The sequence below is a fragment of the Tursiops truncatus genome, chromosome 1 (genome assembly GCF_011762595.2).
Source record: "Tursiops truncatus isolate mTurTru1 chromosome 1, mTurTru1.mat.Y, whole genome shotgun sequence".
NCBI lineage: Eukaryota > Metazoa > Chordata > Mammalia > Artiodactyla > Delphinidae > Tursiops > Tursiops truncatus.
In genome coordinates, this window is record NC_047034.1 from 163,561,609 (window position 1) to 163,580,559 (window position 18,951).

The 18,951-nt window shown below is 41.1% G+C and overlaps 1 protein-coding gene across 3 annotated transcripts; it reads right to left on the reverse strand.

Annotated features, from left to right (window-relative positions):
* Positions 1-6,778: 6,778 nt before the first annotated feature.
* On the reverse strand, positions 6,779-17,537 carry PDIK1L (PDLIM1 interacting kinase 1 like). 3 transcript variants are annotated; one of them, XM_004325031.4, is made up of 3 exons: positions 17,306-17,537; positions 14,503-14,804; positions 6,779-10,534 (listed from the first exon to the last, which is right to left on the reverse strand). In XM_004325031.4, the coding sequence occupies exons 2-3, from the start codon at positions 14,785-14,787 to the stop codon at positions 9,794-9,796; spliced, it is 1,026 nt and encodes a 341-aa protein (XP_004325079.1). In that variant the 5' UTR covers positions 14,788-14,804; positions 17,306-17,537; the 3' UTR covers positions 6,779-9,793. The 3 variants fall into 3 exon arrangements, 2 of the variants coding, with proteins under 2 accessions (XP_004325079.1, XP_004325080.1); XM_004325032.3 differs by lacking the exon at positions 17,306-17,537 and adding an exon at positions 16,789-16,922; XR_012326831.1 differs by lacking the exon at positions 17,306-17,537 and adding an exon at positions 11,643-12,558 and having other exon boundaries at positions 10,396-10,534; positions 14,503-14,638.
* Between the last annotated feature and the right edge of the window lie 1,414 nt (positions 17,538-18,951).

Here is an 18,951-nt window from a genome sequence, read left to right on the forward strand (position 1 = left end):
GGTTCTTAGTCTTTTGGACCTCTTTAAGAATCTGCTAAAATTTATGGAACATCTCCATGGAAAAATGCATGTATACATAAAATTTTGCTTACGATTCTAGGGAGTCTGCTGACAATCCTGGAGTCCTCTGTTGGATTCCTGCTTAAGAAGCCCTTCCCTAGCACAAAATACCTGATAATGATTTATCTCTTCTGTTTCTCAGAAACATAGTTAAGTTCTAACATGAGGTAGAAGGAACCTGAGGGTGAAGACAGGGGTGGGGTGCTGAAATGGGGCCTGTGCTGCTGGTTGGTAGAAGGTAAGTGAATCTGAAAGACTATACTTTGACCTTATCTACCTATCCCAAAGTCTGACCAATGCTCTTTCAGTTGCAACATTTAATCCTATTTTCACATTAGGGTCACTAATATTTTAAAAATATTAGTGTGAGGGCTCTACCTACTGAAATTCTCACTTAATTAATATGAGATGGACCCTGGGCATCAGTTTTTTAAACATTCAAAGGACTTTATTAATGCAAAATAAAATACATTTAAGTATAGAGTTTGGCAAATTCTGATATATATATGAAACCCATGAACATACCCATTATCCCCCAGATTTCCTCCTTATGCACCTCTGTGGTCCATGCTCATACCACCTACCCCACTTCATCCCCAGGCAACCACTGAGCTGCTTTCTATTATATTTGTTCTAGATTTTATTAACGTGAAATGTAGCCATACAGTATGTACCTCCCCAGGGGAGGGGCCTGGCTGCTTTTACGATATCATTAAAGATGCATTTGTTCCTTTTTATTGCTGAATAGTTATAAGGAAGTTTGGGCATACTGCACAGACAGAGGGCATACTCCCCATAGGACTGACCTCACTGTAGACATCAAAAGCAACTTCTGAGATTCCCAGGGTCACCCTCACTTCTCAGGTGCTAACTACAAATTCAGGAGTTCCCAGGACCACCCCTAGGTTCAATAATTTGCTGGAAGGACACGCAGAACTCAGGAAAGTGTTATACTTACGACTGCAGTTTTATTATAGCAATTAGACCATTAGAACCAGACCCACTAGAATTGTAAGCAAAGGCAGAGATACACAAGGGCATAGTCTGGGAAGGTTCCAAAAGTGAAACTTCTATCATCCTCAACACGTTACTCTCCTGGTGTTAAAATGTGACAATACTCAGAGTACTGCCAACCAGAGAAGCTCATCTGAGCCTTTGGACCCCAGAGTTTGAATGGGGCTCTGTCACACAGTGCCTGAATGGCTGACCTTTAGTCTCCAGCCCCTCCTAGAGGTTCAGTTCAATTCCTTCAGTCTCCAGCTCCTCTGGAGGTTGGAACTGATGTGATGTGTTCCAAAGCCTTCAGTGTAAATGACATTGTTAAATCTACCATGTTGCTATTTGTCTCATCTGTTCTTTGTTCCCTTTACCTCTTTAATGGGAGCACAGGCTCCGGACGTGCAGGCTCAGCGGCCATGGCTCATGGGCCCAGCCGCTCCATGGCATGTGGGATCCTCTCAGACCGGGGCACGAACCTGTGTCCCCTGCATTGGCAGGTGGATTCTCAACCACTGCGCCACCAGGGAAGCCCCTGCCTTCTTTTGCAGTGAGTAGTTTTGATGATTCCGTTTTACCTCCTTTATTGGCTTATTAGCTATATCTCTTTGGTTTTTTGTTTTGTTTTGCTTTTGGTAATTGTTTTAAAGTTTATAGTATATACCTTTAACTTATTACAGTCTATTTCAAATAATATTATACCACTTCACGTATAGTTTAAGAACATAATGACAGTATACTTCCTTTATCCCTCTGCTGGCCTTTGTGACATTGTTGTTCTACATTTAATTCTACATATATTATAACTCCCACAATACATTATTATTTTTCCTCTTTTAAAGAGATTTTTAAAGAAAAGTGTTTTATATTTTCACACATATTTACCATTTCTGTTGCTCTTCATTCCTTTGTATAGGCCCAGATCCATCTGCTATCATTTCCTTCTCCCTGAAAGCCTTCTTTTATTTATTTTATTTTTTAATATTTATTCATTTTTATTTGGTTGCACCGAGTCTTAGTTGCAGCAGGCAGGCTCCTTAGTTGCAGCTCACCGGCTCCTTAGTTGTGGCACATGGGCTTCTTAGTTGCAGCTCACAGTCTTCTTAGTTGCAGCATGCGGGCTCCTTAGCTGTGGCATGTGAGATCTAGTTCCCTGGCCAGGGATCGAACCCATGCCCCCTGCACTGGGAGCGCTGAGTCTTAACCACTGTGCCACCAGGAAAGTCCCTGAAAGCCTTCTTTTAATATTTCTTATAGTGCTGATCTACTGGTGATGAGTTCTTCCAGCTTCTGTACTTCGGAAAGAAGTCTTTTTTAACCTTCGTTTTTTGAAAGGTATTTTTTTTCTGGGTGTAAAATTCTAGATTTTTTTTTCTCTAAGTATTTAGAAGTTGTCATCCCACTGTCTTCTGGTCTGCATTATTTCCAACAAATCTGTCATCGAATTGTTTTTTTTCTTCTGTATGTAAGGTATGTTTTTCCTCTGGCTCCATTTATGATTTTCTTTTATCATTGATTTTAAGTAATTGATATATCTTGGCATAGTTTTCTTGTTCCTGAGCTTATTGAGCTTCTTGGATCTCTGAGTTTCTAATTTTCATCAAATTTAGGAAAAAATTTTGACCATTATTACTTCAAATATTTTCTCCAACTCTCGTCTCTTCTTCTGCGACCCCAGTTATACACGGGCCGCTTGATATCTCACAGCTCACTAATGCTGTGCTCATTTTTTTTTTCTTTCAGTCTTCTTTTCTCTCTGTTTCATTTTGTATAGCTTATGTTGAATTGCCTTCAAGGTTGCTAATCTTCTATAGTGTCTAATTTCTGTGTATTTCTCACCTCAGTAATTATATTTTTCATTTCTCAAATTTCATTTTGGAATATATATATTACAAACCTTCTCTCCTTAACGTGCTCATGCTTCCCTCTGCCTCCAAATATACACACGAAGTATATCTAACACCTTTGTATAGTACTTTACCTGTGTTATTTCTGAGGCCTGTTTCTGCTGGTTGTTCTCTTCAACGTGGGCTGCATTTTCCTGCTTTCTTTGCATGCCTAATACTTTTTAATTTTACGGCAGACATGGTGAATTTTACATTATTGAGGACTGGAATTTTTTGTACTCCTTTAAGTAATTTTGAGCTTTGTCCTGACACGTGAAGTTTCTTAGGGAAAAATATTTATTCTTTCAAGACTTACTTTTAAGCTTTGTTAGACAGATCCAGAATACCCTTTAGCCTAGGACTAATTTGGCCTCACTCTTGATGGATGTATTTCTGTGATGTATTAGGAGATCTCTCCATTCTGGCTGGTGGGAACAGCAATTATCCTAGATCCAGTGTGAGCTGGGAGGGTTGTTCTGCCTGATCCTTTCAGACAGTCTTTCCTGCTCACAGGTAGTTTCCTCACAAGCATATACTCATCGGTGCTCAGCCAATGTCTTGAAAAACTCTCCGCAAACGGCTGGAGTTCTTTGTTCAGCTCTCTCCTGTGAATTCTAGTTGACCTGGCCTCCCTGAACTCTGAATGCTGTCTCCTCAACTCAGCGAGATTGCTGGACTTGGTTTAGGTGCCCCTTCCCTGTATGGCAGCCTGAAGATTCTCTACAGGAAGCGAGCTGGGGCAATCACAGTGCTCCTCATTTGACTTCCTTCTCCCAGGGATCACTATCCCGCACTGCCAGGTGTCCAATGTCTGATGGTTTAGCTGTATAAAGCCGGAAGTGAAATCTAGGCCCTGTCACTCCCTAATGGCCACAAGCAGAAGTTATCAGTTTGGTTTTTTTTCAGTCTCCCTAGGTTAAAATTCTAATGTATGGCCGAAGTTGGGAACCACTGTAGTCTAATTCTATTCTTGTTATTGGAGTTTTAGCCACTATTGCCGTGCTTTTCTCTGGCCCCCTTGCAGCCGTGCTTCTACTGTCACCTCTCAATTCATGCAGGTTAACTCACATTCTCCTTGCCTTATACGCAAAGCTAGGAGAAATGGCATGACATTCTAGGATTTGGTGCTTATGAGTACTCTCCAAATTTCTAGGCATGGTTCTCTACGTCTGAGAGACAGAAATCATGTTATCAGCAAATAGAGGAAAGAAAACCGGGCTAAGGAGATTGTTAGTTAAGAACTATACCTGTGGAGGGTATAAGGCAAAGAGTCAGGAAGGACAGGACATTATAGTCATGGAATACAAGATATTTTTCAAATATTGTAAAAATATAAGCTAAATTAAATAAAAAACAAACAAAACTTGCTCTCTATCAGGGGTGTAAATTAACAGTAAAAGTAGCTCAGAGTCATTCCCTGAGTCCTCCAAAGAGAATGGGAAGCAATCATTTGTTGATTGTGCCATGCCTTTCTACATGCAGCATCTCATTTCATCTTTGCAGTTCTCTGAGTCAGGTATTATCTCCATTTTATACATGTGGGAAGCTATAGATTTGAGAGGTTAGGGAATTCATGCAAGTCACATAGCTAGTAACAGAAAAGTAGTGTCTGATTTCTAAGTCTGTGTCCTTTCCCTCTCTGTCTCTGACAACAGCTGGCACAATAGTTTCCAGCCCCAATGCATATTTGTTTAAATAACATTTTTACTTTAGTATAAATCACTAAAGTGTAAAACTTGTAAGTCCAGCTTGATGAATTTTCACAAAGTAAACACACCCCATCTAACCAGCACTCAGGTCAAGAAACAAAGTGGTACAAGTACCCTAGAAGTCTCCTCACATATGGCCCACTTTCAGCCCAGGAGCTATAGCACAGAGGTACTCAGTAGAGCCTATAGCTCAGGGTCCCTTAACTTGGGGTCGATGTGGGCATCTATAAATCTCCTGAAATATTGGAAAACATTTTCCTGAGGAGAGGATGTAGAGCCTTCATCAGATTCTCCCCAAAGGGACAAGAATAAAAGCTACAACTGAAGACTGGATCATGGGGAATCTATTCATTCATTCAACGTATCATCAAAATCAGAACATAGTAACAGCAATGGCTACCAGTGGAGAATTTAATGTGCCAGGTACTTTATGTGTATTATCCCTGACTCTGACAAAAACCCTGAAATGTAAATATTATCACTTCCATTTTACACATAGGGGAACTGAGTCTCAGAATGAAGTGACTTGCCCAAGGCCACACATTAATTATGTATTTGTGAAAGCTAGTATTCAGTATGAGACCTGCTACCTGCCTGTGCTTCTGCAGAGAAACCACAATGCCTTTGGTAACATTAAGTTGCCTAACCTCTGCTCAGAACAAGCCAAGCTTGAAATACCAGGGCTGAACTGGAAATGAAAGAGTGAAGTTCCAAGCTCAGGCAATTTTTTTTTTTTTAAACAATTCCCTTCTAACCAATGACAACTGCAAAAGGGAAAGTGCTGCCTTTAAAAGAGGCACTTGCCAGGCTTCCCCGGTGGCGTAGTGGTTGGGAGTCTGTCTGCCAATGCAGGGGACACGGGTTCGTGCCCCGGTCCGGGAAGATCCCACATGCCGCGGAGCGGCTGGGCCCGTGAGCCGTGGTCGCTGGGCCTGCGCGTCCGGAGCCTGTGCTCCGCGACGGGAGAGGCCACAGCAGTGAGAGGCTCGCGTACCGCAAAAAAAAAAAAAAAAAAAAGGTTTAAAAAAAAAAAAGAGGCACTTGCCCTCAAGAGGTGTGGCTTCCAAGAAGTGTGGCTGGTAGGTTTCTCAAGTGGGAGTTATTATCTAATCAGAACCAACTGTCTATCATTACACTGCACTTTGAGAGGACATCTATGATTGGTCGACCAAGAGAGCAACATTTGAATTTAAAGAAAAGACCAGAACAACCTTAGGGTCATTACTTCAGTGAGAAAGATAAAGCTTTGTCAGAGTAAACTCCACCTGGAGTCAGAGATTAGGCACTAAAACCCTGTGTTAAGGTAAAAGCTTTACCTCATTAACTGGTGTTAAGTTGCTATTAATTTCTTCATCAAGAAATCAGCCCCTATTTTAAGTAAAACTCACTGAAAAGATATGTAAAAACTATGTGAAAACGCTTTGTAAACTGCAAAGGAAAAAGCTAGTAAATACAAGTATTTATAGCTTCAAGATTCAAAAACAAAACAAAACAAAACCCTCTAAATATAAAGCAAAATTTACCTGTCCGCAAAGGCTGTACCAGGAGGTAGCAGAGTCAGAAGCAGCCACAATTCTGACACCTACTTTCCTACTCATCATTAGATCACATGTAGAGTTAAAGTTTTCTCTCATTTTCCCTCTGCTATTCCATTGGACCACTAAGTAACTACATCCTCAGTACTTTGTTTATTCTGGAAAAGACATACATAATAAAACCTATAAAAGAAGAGAAAAAAGTGGCTCAGATGACTTTTTTATAGAAAAGAAACCATGGTCTCAAGTTAAAGACTGAAAAATTGCATCCTCTTAGTACTTTTACTACACTTCATTCTGAGTCTGGGATGCATCCTCAGCTTAATGAGATAGAAAGAAAAATGAAAGAAGATCATTTATTTCAGGCAATACAAGTTCTTCTAATACAGCAAACATTAAAATTTTAGAGAACTTGAAATGCTGAAGCTCCTATAATTCAATCATCTTTTCCTCTGCAATAGCTTCTATTATAGATAGTTTCATTTAATAGATAAGGCTGATAAAGACATTGTTTCAAATTTTATATGCTCTATTTTATGTCTATGAAGTAAAGCATTACAGAACTACTCACAGAGCCACCAAAGCAGCAATGTAGCATTTCCAGGGTTTTTTTGTTGAAATTCACTTTATTTAAAAAAAAAAAAAGGCATGAACAATAAATTACAATCATTTCCCCCTTTTATAAATTCTTCATAAAATATATTTGACAATTTAAAAAGAAAATTTCAAAAGTTACTTTCATTTTTGAAGTGCTGATGACTTATTTTTTGACCATTTTGTCATGCTGGTGAATTATCTGTAGCTGCTACAATAGTTTGATTGATAAACATTTTACAGTTAAAAACAACAACAACAAAGAGGAAAAAACAGACCAGCAGAAAGAACTATTCAGTGTGCTATTTATCTGACACTTAACATTTACTTCATCATAATGACAAAGTATCCCTTAGCACCAAAAAACTACAGGAACCCCATCTTTCTAAGTGACAACTAGTGCAAAATAACATTCTAGGAACTAACTGTACAACCCCATTATTTTAACTGGCCACAGCTGCCTATAAGCTTATTTGAAATATTTGGTCTTTTTTCAATTAAGACAAATTTCATAAAACACTATAAACCATGGCAAGAGACTCTAAGAGGAATAATTGTTTATTGAGTACCTATTATGCGCAAGGCACTGTGCACAAATTCTTGCTTTCATTTTTCCCCTAGCAATATACAGGAATTTCCCAGCTTCACTAATCATCTTTTATTTCTTACTCCTGGCTGGAAAAGGCCCATGGCTATATACCATTTTTTAATTCTTATTTTATCAACTGATCTTTAGTGCTGAGCACACAGTAGGTACTTAATAAATACCTCCTGACTGAAAGAATAAAGACAAAGAATTTACTATAATTTTTCTTGGTATCATGGGTTATTTTAGAATACAAGGACTGGAGAAAATTTCAGAAGAAACTTCCTGATCGCCTTACATCGTTACCGCCAATGAAAGAAATAATTCCACTTCATAGGTAACATAGAATATTTTTCAAAATAAATTATAATTGTTAACTATTTTAAATGAGGTGGGGCCAAAACCATGACATGTAGATATCTGAAGAGCAAATGAAGCATTGGCATACCATCACCTAAGTCATCATGAATCTCTTGCTGAAGTGCCGTGTCATTGATTAGACATTATAATGTTTTTTACTTCCAGTAACTCAATCCCCTTGGCCAGATCTGTGTTATACTAATTTGGCTATCCAGAGGGTTAATTAGCATGAAGTTCCAGTGTATTTCCACCTCTAATTTCCAAAAGAATTCTTATATTTATCAGCTTGAGAGTAATATTAAAAGTATATGTTTTTTTTTTTACTTAAAAGGTTTTATTTTTAATAAAACCTTTCAGTTATTATTCAAACTTCATACCAAGTAATGCATAGTTCAGAAATTTTATGTACTCCGATTTTTTGTGCTTTTTCACCTTTTATAGTCCCCCGAACACATTTTAAATAAGGAAAAAATTACGATAGGAATATTCCAAAAGTTGTGGAAGTTCAAAAAACTGAGGAGACTGAATTATCAATGATTTCAATATTCTAATACCTTTTAAAATTTCTTTTTTTAACTTTTGACCAAAGAGTCTAGTGCTTTATAAAGATTAATCTATATACAATGGTCTTAAAGTATTAACAACCTTAAAGGTTGTTAATGTTCTGTTTTAGGAAAACTTTTCTTCCCTTACATTTGAACTATCTGCATTTACAGGAAAAAAAATTGGAGACAACCATATGGGGTTAAAATCAAACTGACTTCAAGAAGAATAATGGTCTGTTGGTTCTTGACACAGACCATACCAAGTGATTGTATAAAACTGATAACCTCTCTATTTGAAAGATATAACTTATGCCACAGTATTTTACCCATTTGCCAAACTGTATCATTTCCCACTTTAGAAAAAGGTGATCAACATTGAATACAACCATATCACTACCATTACTGTGTCAAATTAGACAAAACAGCATTAGTGCCAAAATGAAAGAAATTCCAGTGATTAAATGAGAGACCATATTAGGGCAGGCAATGTGAGGGTAGAACTCATTTGGTTTCTTCGACTTGATGCTGAGGCTTTGACAAAGTCTTGAAATAAAAAATTAATATATCAATTACTATAGTTCATATACAGCAAAGTTTTCAGATACAGAAGAATCCTGTGTTCAAATCTGTATCAGATTGCAGATGCTCAAGTGCAGACATGTCCCAATGCAGTGGTTTAATTAGTTAATTGAATGCGTGGTTATCTAAAGAAGGTATGACTGAATCATCAATGTCCTTGCCAACCTGTACCACATGATTGCATGGCTAATTCAACTCCTGCAGCTTTAGGGCACTGGAGAGCTCAAACATACTTCAGCAGCTTTGGATCATTTAATTTCACTTACGTTTAATCAGATAATTTTAGACTCTCCAAAATGATGCCTTAAAAAAAAAGCTGTATAATATTATAAAAATAAAAAACTTAGTATGATTTCATTAGAGGGAGGGACAGGGTAGGAGATGAGGGAAGGTTCTTTTATTTTTCATCACTGATTTCACCAGCAAATCTCAAAAACCCAAACCTACATCAAATAATTTAAACAGGAGTGGCATTTTTTCATATGGAATGCAAAATGCACACATTCACATACTTACATATACATAAATATATACATTTATGTTTCCTTTACAAAGCTTCAAAGGTTGCATTACCAGCATGCAAACCCCTTCTTCCATGGAAATTCCTAATACTGACAAGGAATGTCTAAAATACTTAAGAGACATATTTCCAGAAAACTGGACTTTCTTCTTTTCTTGGCTCTTAGAAAATTTTCCTGCCAAACTTCTACCAATGATCATTTAAAAAAATTTACACTCACATTGGTAATACACACTTAAAACATATTAACAAAATGGCCAGCTTGGACTTAAGAAAAATGAGGAAAAAAAAATCCCACAATAAAATCTAAACCCTTAAAAGGTGGAGTTTAGCTTTTTATATTCTTTTTCAGCCACATTATGTTGCATCACTGTTAAAACAGAAGCAGCATATTATCCAAGATATTTGCAAATAATATATGTGTCACGTTTCCCAGCTGCTGTCTTTAAATGCAATTTGTACTAATCTGAGTTCTAGTTCAAAAGCATCTGGACGATCCTGAGGGTTTGCAGCCAGCATTTCCTTAATCAGTTGTTTCATTCGCCCATTCATAGACTTTTTCTTCACAGGAATGAGAAGTTCCATTTTGGGATTTTCCAGAAGTGCCTCCCCAACAGGCACGATCTCAGTTCCTTGTTTTACATAACTCCCCAAGAGTTCCTTCTTTGTCTCTGTGTCTATGAATGTGATCCTTTCCAGCATTGCCCAGATGATAATCCCCAGAGCAAAGATGTCAGCTTTTGCTGTGTAATGTCCCTCCCACACTTCAGGAGCCATGTAGAAATCTGTTCCACACGCTGTGGAAAGGAAACACTTGTTTACACTGACAGGTTCTTCTGGATTCTGCCCAAATGCTGAACAAACTTTACTTAGACCAAAATCAGCCACTTTCAGTGTGGGTTCCAAGTCACTGGTATCCAACCGGCTCTGAGAAATCAGGATGTTATCAGGCTTTAGATCTCGATGGATGATCTGGTTTTTATGCAAGAAAGCCAGGGCACTGCTCAGCTGAAGCATGAAGCTGGTGTTAGTTTTACGATTGGGTTTCCTGGACAACAGATACTCATTCATATCTCCTCCGTCACAAAAATCCATCACAAACCACAAGTAATAGGCGCTTCTGGGATCAAAGGCAATTTCTCCCTTTAGTGAAGTCTCTACAAGCTATAAGAAATAAAAAAACAGATTACAATCATCTGCACAGTTTATACAATTCAGCTATAGAGAAAGAGTTACTGATTAAGTTAGTCTCCAATGTTAAGTGGGAATTCCATGAATATTTTATTTGGTCAGTGCTTTCATATGTGCGTTTTATTTTAAACTTTAGTACTTCAAACTGTCACTTTGTCCCTAACAAATACACATCAAATCTCCAAGTCAAGAGGTAAAAACTTATTTAAAAATAGCTTTATTCTGAAAAGTATCCAACTGGCTATACATTTTCTACATGTGTCAATGGAGATGAACTCTAACCCTCTAGTTAATAGCTTCCTGAAAAGATCAAAGTTTCAGCAGGTAGATTTGCCAGCTGGGGAATAAACATCAATTAGGAAATTCTATTCCATGAAACTGCCTGAAATCTACTTCTTGCGTATTGCACTTACACTATCAACATAATCTGTGAAACTGAGAGAAAATTATGAAGGAACAAGAAATAAAGTGCTCCTGTAGTCACTGATAAAACTAAAGACATCATTACTTCATAAACTTCTACAAGCAGAATGCAAATATGTTGGCTATCTCTATCAACAGATGGCTTCTAAAAACCAATTTATAAAAATCATACATGCATTTTGATATAAAAATTCAAATCTGAGTTTGTATATTTGCTTGATACAAGCTGAAAATCTAGAATAAACCACTGTTTTACTTATATCATTATCTAATTATAACTCTCCTACTACCTGAAATTCAAGATTAATTACTTCACTGAACAGGAACTATCTTCTAAAATACAGTGCTTTGAAAGCATTTGTCCTATGGTGTCCTTTTCAGGCCTATGGGTTGAATAGAAACTCAGTAGGGAAGGTGAGGAGTTGCTGCAGATTGAGTGAACCGCTAATTTTATGTTTAAATCTACTAGTACTTCCTTTTGTCTTTTTGGTGGGCAGAGGCAAAGAACGCCTCTCCATGCCATCTCCCCCAATGGCAAACAGCCATAACTGCAACGGTCTGCAGATGTCTTCTTTGCATACATTTTCCTTGTTGCATGTGTTTGCCACTGAGACAGAAAATGAAAAAAGAGAAAGGTCCAGATTATACAGTTATTTACCAGGTGCACTGTTACTAAATATGCTGAGATTAAAGATGAGCACCATCACTCTTCCTTCATTTCTTCTCTTCTTCTGTCTTCGTTCTCAAAAGAAAACTTCCTAAATAGCTTTGAGCAATGCAGACTTCCAGAATTCAAATAACGGTTTAGAGTAAAGCCAGATAGTAGATATTTTAGGCTTGACAAACCACATAAGGTCTGTGTTCCATATTCTTTTTCCTTTTCTTTCTTTCTTCTTCTTTTTTTTTAAACAACTTCTAAAAAATGTAAAAACTATTTTTAGTATCCAGGCCATACAAAAACAGGCTGAGGGCTATAGTGTGAGGGCCCCTGGTTGAGAGCTACAGAAATACAGATCCCAGTCTGCTTACTGTCACGTGTAGAGGATGTTAGCCATTGGTTCTCTTGCCTGAAGTCCTTTAATAGCTTCCCTGTTCTCTTAGGATATAGTCTAAGCTCTTTAACATGGGCTATGGGATCCTGTGTGCTCTGACCCTGGCTGATCTTTCTAGCCTCATCTAAAACAACTCTCCCTGTATAGTGCAGTCTTAGTATTTTCTTTCAATTTTTAGAACGCTTCATGCTTTTTGCTTCTAGACATTTGTATGTATAGTTATTTCTGCCTGGGAAGTTTTCTCAGTCACTCACCTGGCTAACTCCTATTCACCCTGCAAGTTTCAGTTGAAACAGTTCTTAATTCCTGAACCCCAGGATTATGTCAGGTTCCCTACTCTATGTGCCTATACCATCTTATACTTTTCATTCATGACACTCATCACAAGTATACATATTGGCCACTAAGTTCCTATGCATAAGATGTATCCTCTGTTAATTATTTGTTTTACATTTCTTCTAGGTGAGGTTTTCAGCTCTCAGGAACTGACTGAATGATTCCAAATGAGAACAAGGAAGATATCTAGAAAAACATGGAGAAAAAAAAATTTATGTACAGAATGGTAAGACCATGTATAGAGACTCTGTGGTCACACTATAGATTTGTTTGTCTTTACTAGTGTAAATTTAGAGTAGGCACTTGCCAAAGCGTGGATGAACGTCTGGTTAATAAAATAAATCCACAGAAAAGACAATTTTAATAGAGCTGCTTATTACTGAATACCTCCTATGTGCCAAGTATTGTATCTACATCACCTCTAATTTTGACAACTCCCATGGAAGGTAGAAATTATTATTCCTTACATATGAAGATACAGATGCTGGGAAAAGGTGGGTTATGTATCCAAGGTCATACAGCTAGCAAAAAGTGCCACAAGTCAAACACAGGTCTATTAGGCTTTAAAAAGATGAAATAAATTATTAAACAAGAAGGTACTTCAGATTAAAAAAAAATCACTGAATCAAGTCTGGAAGTACTTTATATCTTAAAGCCTTGAAAGATTAGCTGGTTAATGCCTAGTTACTATAACAGTTGCTTGATCTGGACTCAAGGATACCATCAGTACTTGCAAAGACATCATATGTTTAAATGTCTTTGCACTTGTAGTCTGATTATGCACTTTAGTCTCCAAAATTCAATGCAAAGTCCAGCAAGGTTCTATCCACTTTTAGGAGGGAATGTGGTAAGAATGTTTCTGATAGTTTCTATCATTGCAACGTACATAATAAGCATTTTTAGAAAAAAATACAATAAAACAAACAGGCTAAACAGTTGTGTTTTATATCCCTTATCTTACGAGAGAAAACTTCAGGGCACAGCACGCTAAACTTGCAGTATAAATTAGGTTCTCAAGACTGATATTTGTTTACCATACAATGAAACTTGCAAGTTTCTAATTACACAGAATAATGTGTTCCTTTTCTTTGTTGTTCCTAGTCCAAAAGCTTTTGTTGTTTTAAAACAGACTTTTGTACCCTGATGGTAAATTCTGAATTTAGACACACTCATGGCAAGTTGTTTCCTATTCCAGGAATAACTGGACTTAAGAAATTTTGCTCTGGCCTTTAACTAGCTATGTCTTAAGTATCTTTTCTCTTCATCAAGTGTAGAGCTACTAGAGATTTTGACCTATGGCAGAAGCCAATCTTAAAAAAAAAAAAAAAAAAAATTTGTTTTCCTATATTAATGCTTTCCCCAGGTCTACAGAAGAGTAATTTGGAGGCAAAACAGTAATCTGGAGGTTAAAAGAGCACAAGTTTTAGCTGCTGGATACTTCTATGTTTAGCTCCCAATTCTGCCACTTGCTATGTGATTCTGGATAAATTCATTATCTATTCTAAGCCTCAGTTTCTTCATTTGTAATGATGGTAATAATAGTACTTTCTTCATAGGATTGCTCCGAGCACAGAGCATGGAATGAGTAGGAACCCAAAGGCTAGCTATTAGCACTGTTAATAACATTCAGGTGCTACACCACATACTCCATGAAAATTCAATGGAATTGCATGGTTAAGACATTAAATAACCTTCTAAAACAGCAGAGGCTTATGTTCAAGCCAGTGATATATAAAGAAATGCCCAATTACCTATGGGTACTACTACTAGTTGTACAGTTTTTCCTTCTCTTCTGTATTCAGTTCCAAAAAAACCTGATTTCAAATAAGTGAACTAATTAGACTCTAGTCTCGATCACTTCTCTAGTTCCTATGTTGCCCCATTCCTATGCAGATTGGCAAGTATCATGGCATAACAGGTGGCATATGTTATTTTTAGGTATTTGCAACACAGGTTTAAATAAAACCTTGTTTTAAAGCAAACGTTTACTCAGTTCTTGGCAGACCCCTATCTACTTCTAACTATATAACCTGCATTTAAAAGTAGAAGTTCGTTTGACTCTTTCAATCCTCTTATTGCTGACCAATGCTACTTTCAAATCATTTCTATTTCCCATTCAACCACACATACCTGTAAATAAAGGGAAGAATTAGAGCCGTGGGACATCTTTTGCACCATCCCATCCTTTTGTAGGATGCATTCCTCCAAGTGAATCACATTTGGATGTTGGCTCTTGATACTGCTTAGTGCCCAGAACTCACGCAGGGCTAGTTCAACATTTTCAGGTGCATGGCATCGAATTTTCTTCACTGCCACCCGTGCAGAGGTCTTTCTGATGACTGCTTCATATACAACACCGTAACTACCTCGGCCTACCTCCCGTATTAGATCGTACTTTGGCTGGCTACTCACCATCTTCAAGGTCAAGGTTTCTGGAAAAATCAACAAAGTGATCTGTTGACATTAGGTCTGCCTACTGGCTTGTATTTCTTCTTATGCACGATTTAGTTATCATTTGTCTCACTGTTTGCAGTGCTTGAACGATATTTGCTATACATTGGGTAAATCTAAATATCTTAATAATAGTAAACCACGTAACACTAATGTAGTACTTACCATGCATCAGGAACTGTTCCAAGCAGTTTATGACATTAAATTCATTTAATCCTCACAGCAGCATTATGAGGTAGATACTATTATGGTCATTTTATAGATGAGGAAACTAAAGCACAGAGTTTAAGCAACATGCCCAAGGTCAAACAGCTAGTAACTGGTGGACCTGGGATTTGAAACCAGGCCATCTGGCTCTGACAGCCTTCATTTTAACCACTACACTATACTGCTTCTTACATGAACTGCTTCAAAACATCACTGCTAAAAATAAACCAAGAAATTCAGTATTTATTTACTGATTGTGAAGAAACGAACAAAACTCCAGCTTCTCCTGAAAACTGACACACACATGAAAGGTCATAAAAATGGCAAATCCAAAAACCAACCCTCACAGTTAGAAATACGAAAACCTGGCTTATGCTTAGGGACTGAAAGTGAACAAGGTCACATAGAGAAGTGAAAATGTGCAGTTGTTTTTATTATTTAAAAGTAAATGGTCAAACTGTGTATGTTCTTATTTTAATTTTGTTTATGTTATTTCCTTATTTCTTGCAAAATAAATGAAAATACAGTTTGTGGAGAAAAATGTTTCTTTAAAGATAAAGTAAGTTACTTAGAATACGGTTAAATTTTGCTGTGGTTTTAGCCATAGTTATTTAGATCTAGGTCTTTCTTGCCAACGAAAACTGTCCTGCATCTTAAGGGGTTCTCTGAGGGAGTTCTTTGGAATTCAATTTGATAAATCATTTAAAGGCAGGAGCAAAGGCCCTACATGGAAACGCTCACGTGTTGAATCAAGAAAGTCTAAAGTGTGCCTCCTCACCCTCCGAAGAATGTCAAGATTCTGAAGAGCTTCAGGAACAAATTCTCATTTGTAGAATGCCAGCATGGGCAAGAAAAGTAACCTGAGATTGAACAACTTTTATATTGTACAGTTTAGGGGAACAAAAAGCTATCGACACTAGAGCCTGTGAAGTTGGGACCGGCTATTTTAAGTCCATAGGATAGATTTAATAAAGAAAATGAAAGCTCCTGAGATTGTTTCTTAATCCCACTTCCTCTAACTGGACACCCACTCTTCAAATTCCTGCAGTATTTCCTAGGGTCTGATTTCCTGCCACAGCATCCTCTGCCCCAGCTGCACAGTGGACACTCCTGTTCTCCGTGGATCGCCAACTCCCATCCATCTCAAAGTGGCTCCTGCCTTTGAAGCCGTCCCATATCCCCACACGAGAGAGCCCCTGAATAAGGGGGAGGGAGAGTGTTTCTGCAATCCCTGAGATCCTGGGTCAAGACACGGCACGGTGATGCATCCCGCGCGAACCTCGGGCACTTGGGACGGCATCCCCCGGGCCCCCGCGCCTGCCGGGCGCACCCAGCGCTCGGACTCGGGCCGGCCAGGCCGTACACCTGCCGGCGCCCGGCAAGGGCCAGTCCTAGGCAGAGGTGTTGCCCGACGCGGCGGCTCAGGGCCCCGCTCATTGGCCAAGTATCAGGCCCTCCCCCTCCCCGGCTACTTCCAGATGAAACCCGGTGGGGATCCTGCCGGGGCCCTTTACCCCGAGGAGACAGTCCTGCAGCTGCCCGACTCCTCGGGGCCAGCAACTGAGGCCTGGGGCCTGGGGAGGAGGCCACGGGCAGAAGAGGAGGCCGCTGCTGGGGCCGGAGGCCTGAGGCGCGCGGGGCCTTCCCCGGGATGCCTCCGCTCACAGCTCTGTGACAGGCCTCCTGGGGCGGGAGGCACGTGCAGGGCCCTCGGCTCTGCAGCAAAGCCTCTCTGCCACGCCGAGGGGCCAGATTTACCTCAGGGTAGCCGCCGCCGCTTCTCCCTCTCACGGGCTCTGCAGGCCGCCATTATCAGGCTGCTCGCGCCTCAGCCGCCGCGGCCTCCAGTCAGAGGCCGGCGCGCGCCCCCGTGGTGCGCGCGGACACACCCCCTTACGCCGCGAGACCCCGCCCCCCTCCGGCTCTCCGTAGCGTGAGCCGGGACGCCAAGCGCCGGTCCTACTGGGCGCGTGCCCGGCGCTCCGCTGGCCTGCTCCCGGCTCCCGTGGCTTTCCCGAGCCGGGAGTCGCGGAAGGGGTGCGCGCTCCGGAACGCACCACTCGTGCCCCTCCCCGCAGGGGTGGCTGGGATCGGGGAAGCCCACTCCACACCCGGGGCTTGGTCCTCTTCCAGCCTCAGCGGGCGTCCACGGCCCGCGGCTCCGTAGTGGTGGCCCGCGGCCCCGGAGTGGTCCCCCGCAGCAGGTCCGGGCCGGGGGCGGTGCGCGCGCCTGGTGCGCCTCCCCTCCCCCGCTCCGCCCCCATTTCCGACCGACCTAGCTGCGGGCAGGTGTGCGGGGTCGCTGGGGTGGAACGCCTGGTGCATCTTCCTCCGCGCGGGCCTGGGATGCCTGCGGTAAGCGGACCTTTTCCGCGGACCCGCGGGGAGGCGCAGCCCGAGCTGGGAGGCCTGGCGCCCGCCCCGCCTGGAGGGAGGCTGCACCTTTTGTCAGAGTCACTGAGCCATGTTTGCGGGCGGTGCAGTTGCTGAGGCGGCAGCGGCGGCGGCGGCGCGGGGCTGGCTGCGATGATCTGGGAAGACGCCCCTGCTCCGTTGGCGCGGTGGTATCTCCCTTAAAGAAGCCGGCGCCTCGTTGTTCCGGGGCTCTGCAGCCGCGAGTCGGAGGCGCCCTGCCCCCGGCGGAGAGGAAGGGGCCGCGGCGCCGGAGCTTGGCTCCTGCAGCGCGCGCACGCCCTGCCTGGCGGCGACACCCTCGAACTCCTCGTGGAGAGTTGGGATGCCCCCCGCTTCTGCAGCTAGCGACGGAGGTCCGGGCCGGCCGGGGCCGGGATTGACAGCGAGGACAGCCCGACGGTCAGTCTGAGGCACTGGGGCACCCCACAGCCGTCAGCCAGATCCAAGCCCGCGTTCGCCTGACAGCAGCCCGGGACTGTCAGTTGCTCAGAGACCCGGACCAATCGGTCATTCAGTTCGTTTCACAGATCAGTAAGCAACCGCCAGAAACGTCCCTTCTTTCTTCGCCGATTTAATCTGCACCTACTTTTTGTCAATAAGGGGGTTGTTCCTCTTTCCAGTGCTGTATAAGGCACAATGTGCAAAGAATTTCTTGTTACAGCTCTCAAGGATCAACCAATTACCCGTTCTATTTTCTGTTCTCCATTTATGGACCTTCTCCCGAGAGTCTGGGACTGGGTTAAGTCTTTAAGTGATCTCTCCTAATCCTAACCAAACCCTACGAGGGCAGGGTTTATTACTAACCCTGTTTTTACAGGTAAGGAAGCAGACCTCTGCCTTATTTGACAGGTGTCTGTTTTGGGGTGGGGGGCACCTGCCTTGAATACCCACTCCCCTGGTGTAAACCCTCCTACCCACCTCCAAAAACAAAAAACAAAAAACCCTGCTCGGTAATCTGTTCAGACTAGTCCTGAGTGCAGTGTACCAGTCTTCACCTGTCAGCTGGGAATACTGATGTATTCTGAGTTTTGGTTTCTGCCCTTGAGAACAGAGGGAAAGTAGAGGGCTCTGTGTAGACAGCTACTTACCTGTGTGTAACTGATCAGAATCTGGGGAGGGGTATTTCTTTGGTCAAAGGAGCCTTTTCTTTTTGTCTCTTTGTCTCAGTCATTAAATACAGGAATCCCTCCTCTCAAGATGGTTGCAGAACTTGAAATCCACTCCCATAACTCCAAAGTTATGGAACTGGCTCTAAAGTCTGTGAAGTAGATGTTTAAATAATTTGGGGTGTCCTCTTTAGGAAAAAGATTACAAAGTGGACCTGTGAATACATTGCTGGGGCCTTGGAAAGGGTCTCTGTGAGGGACTCTGAAGCTTAAGCTTCCGAATAAATCTGCCCTGAAGATTACATTATATCATTATATTTGCCCATAAGCCTTTTACTAGAATGAGAGTTCCTGGGGACAGGAACCTTGTCTGTGATTCATTTCTGCATCCTCCTTTATC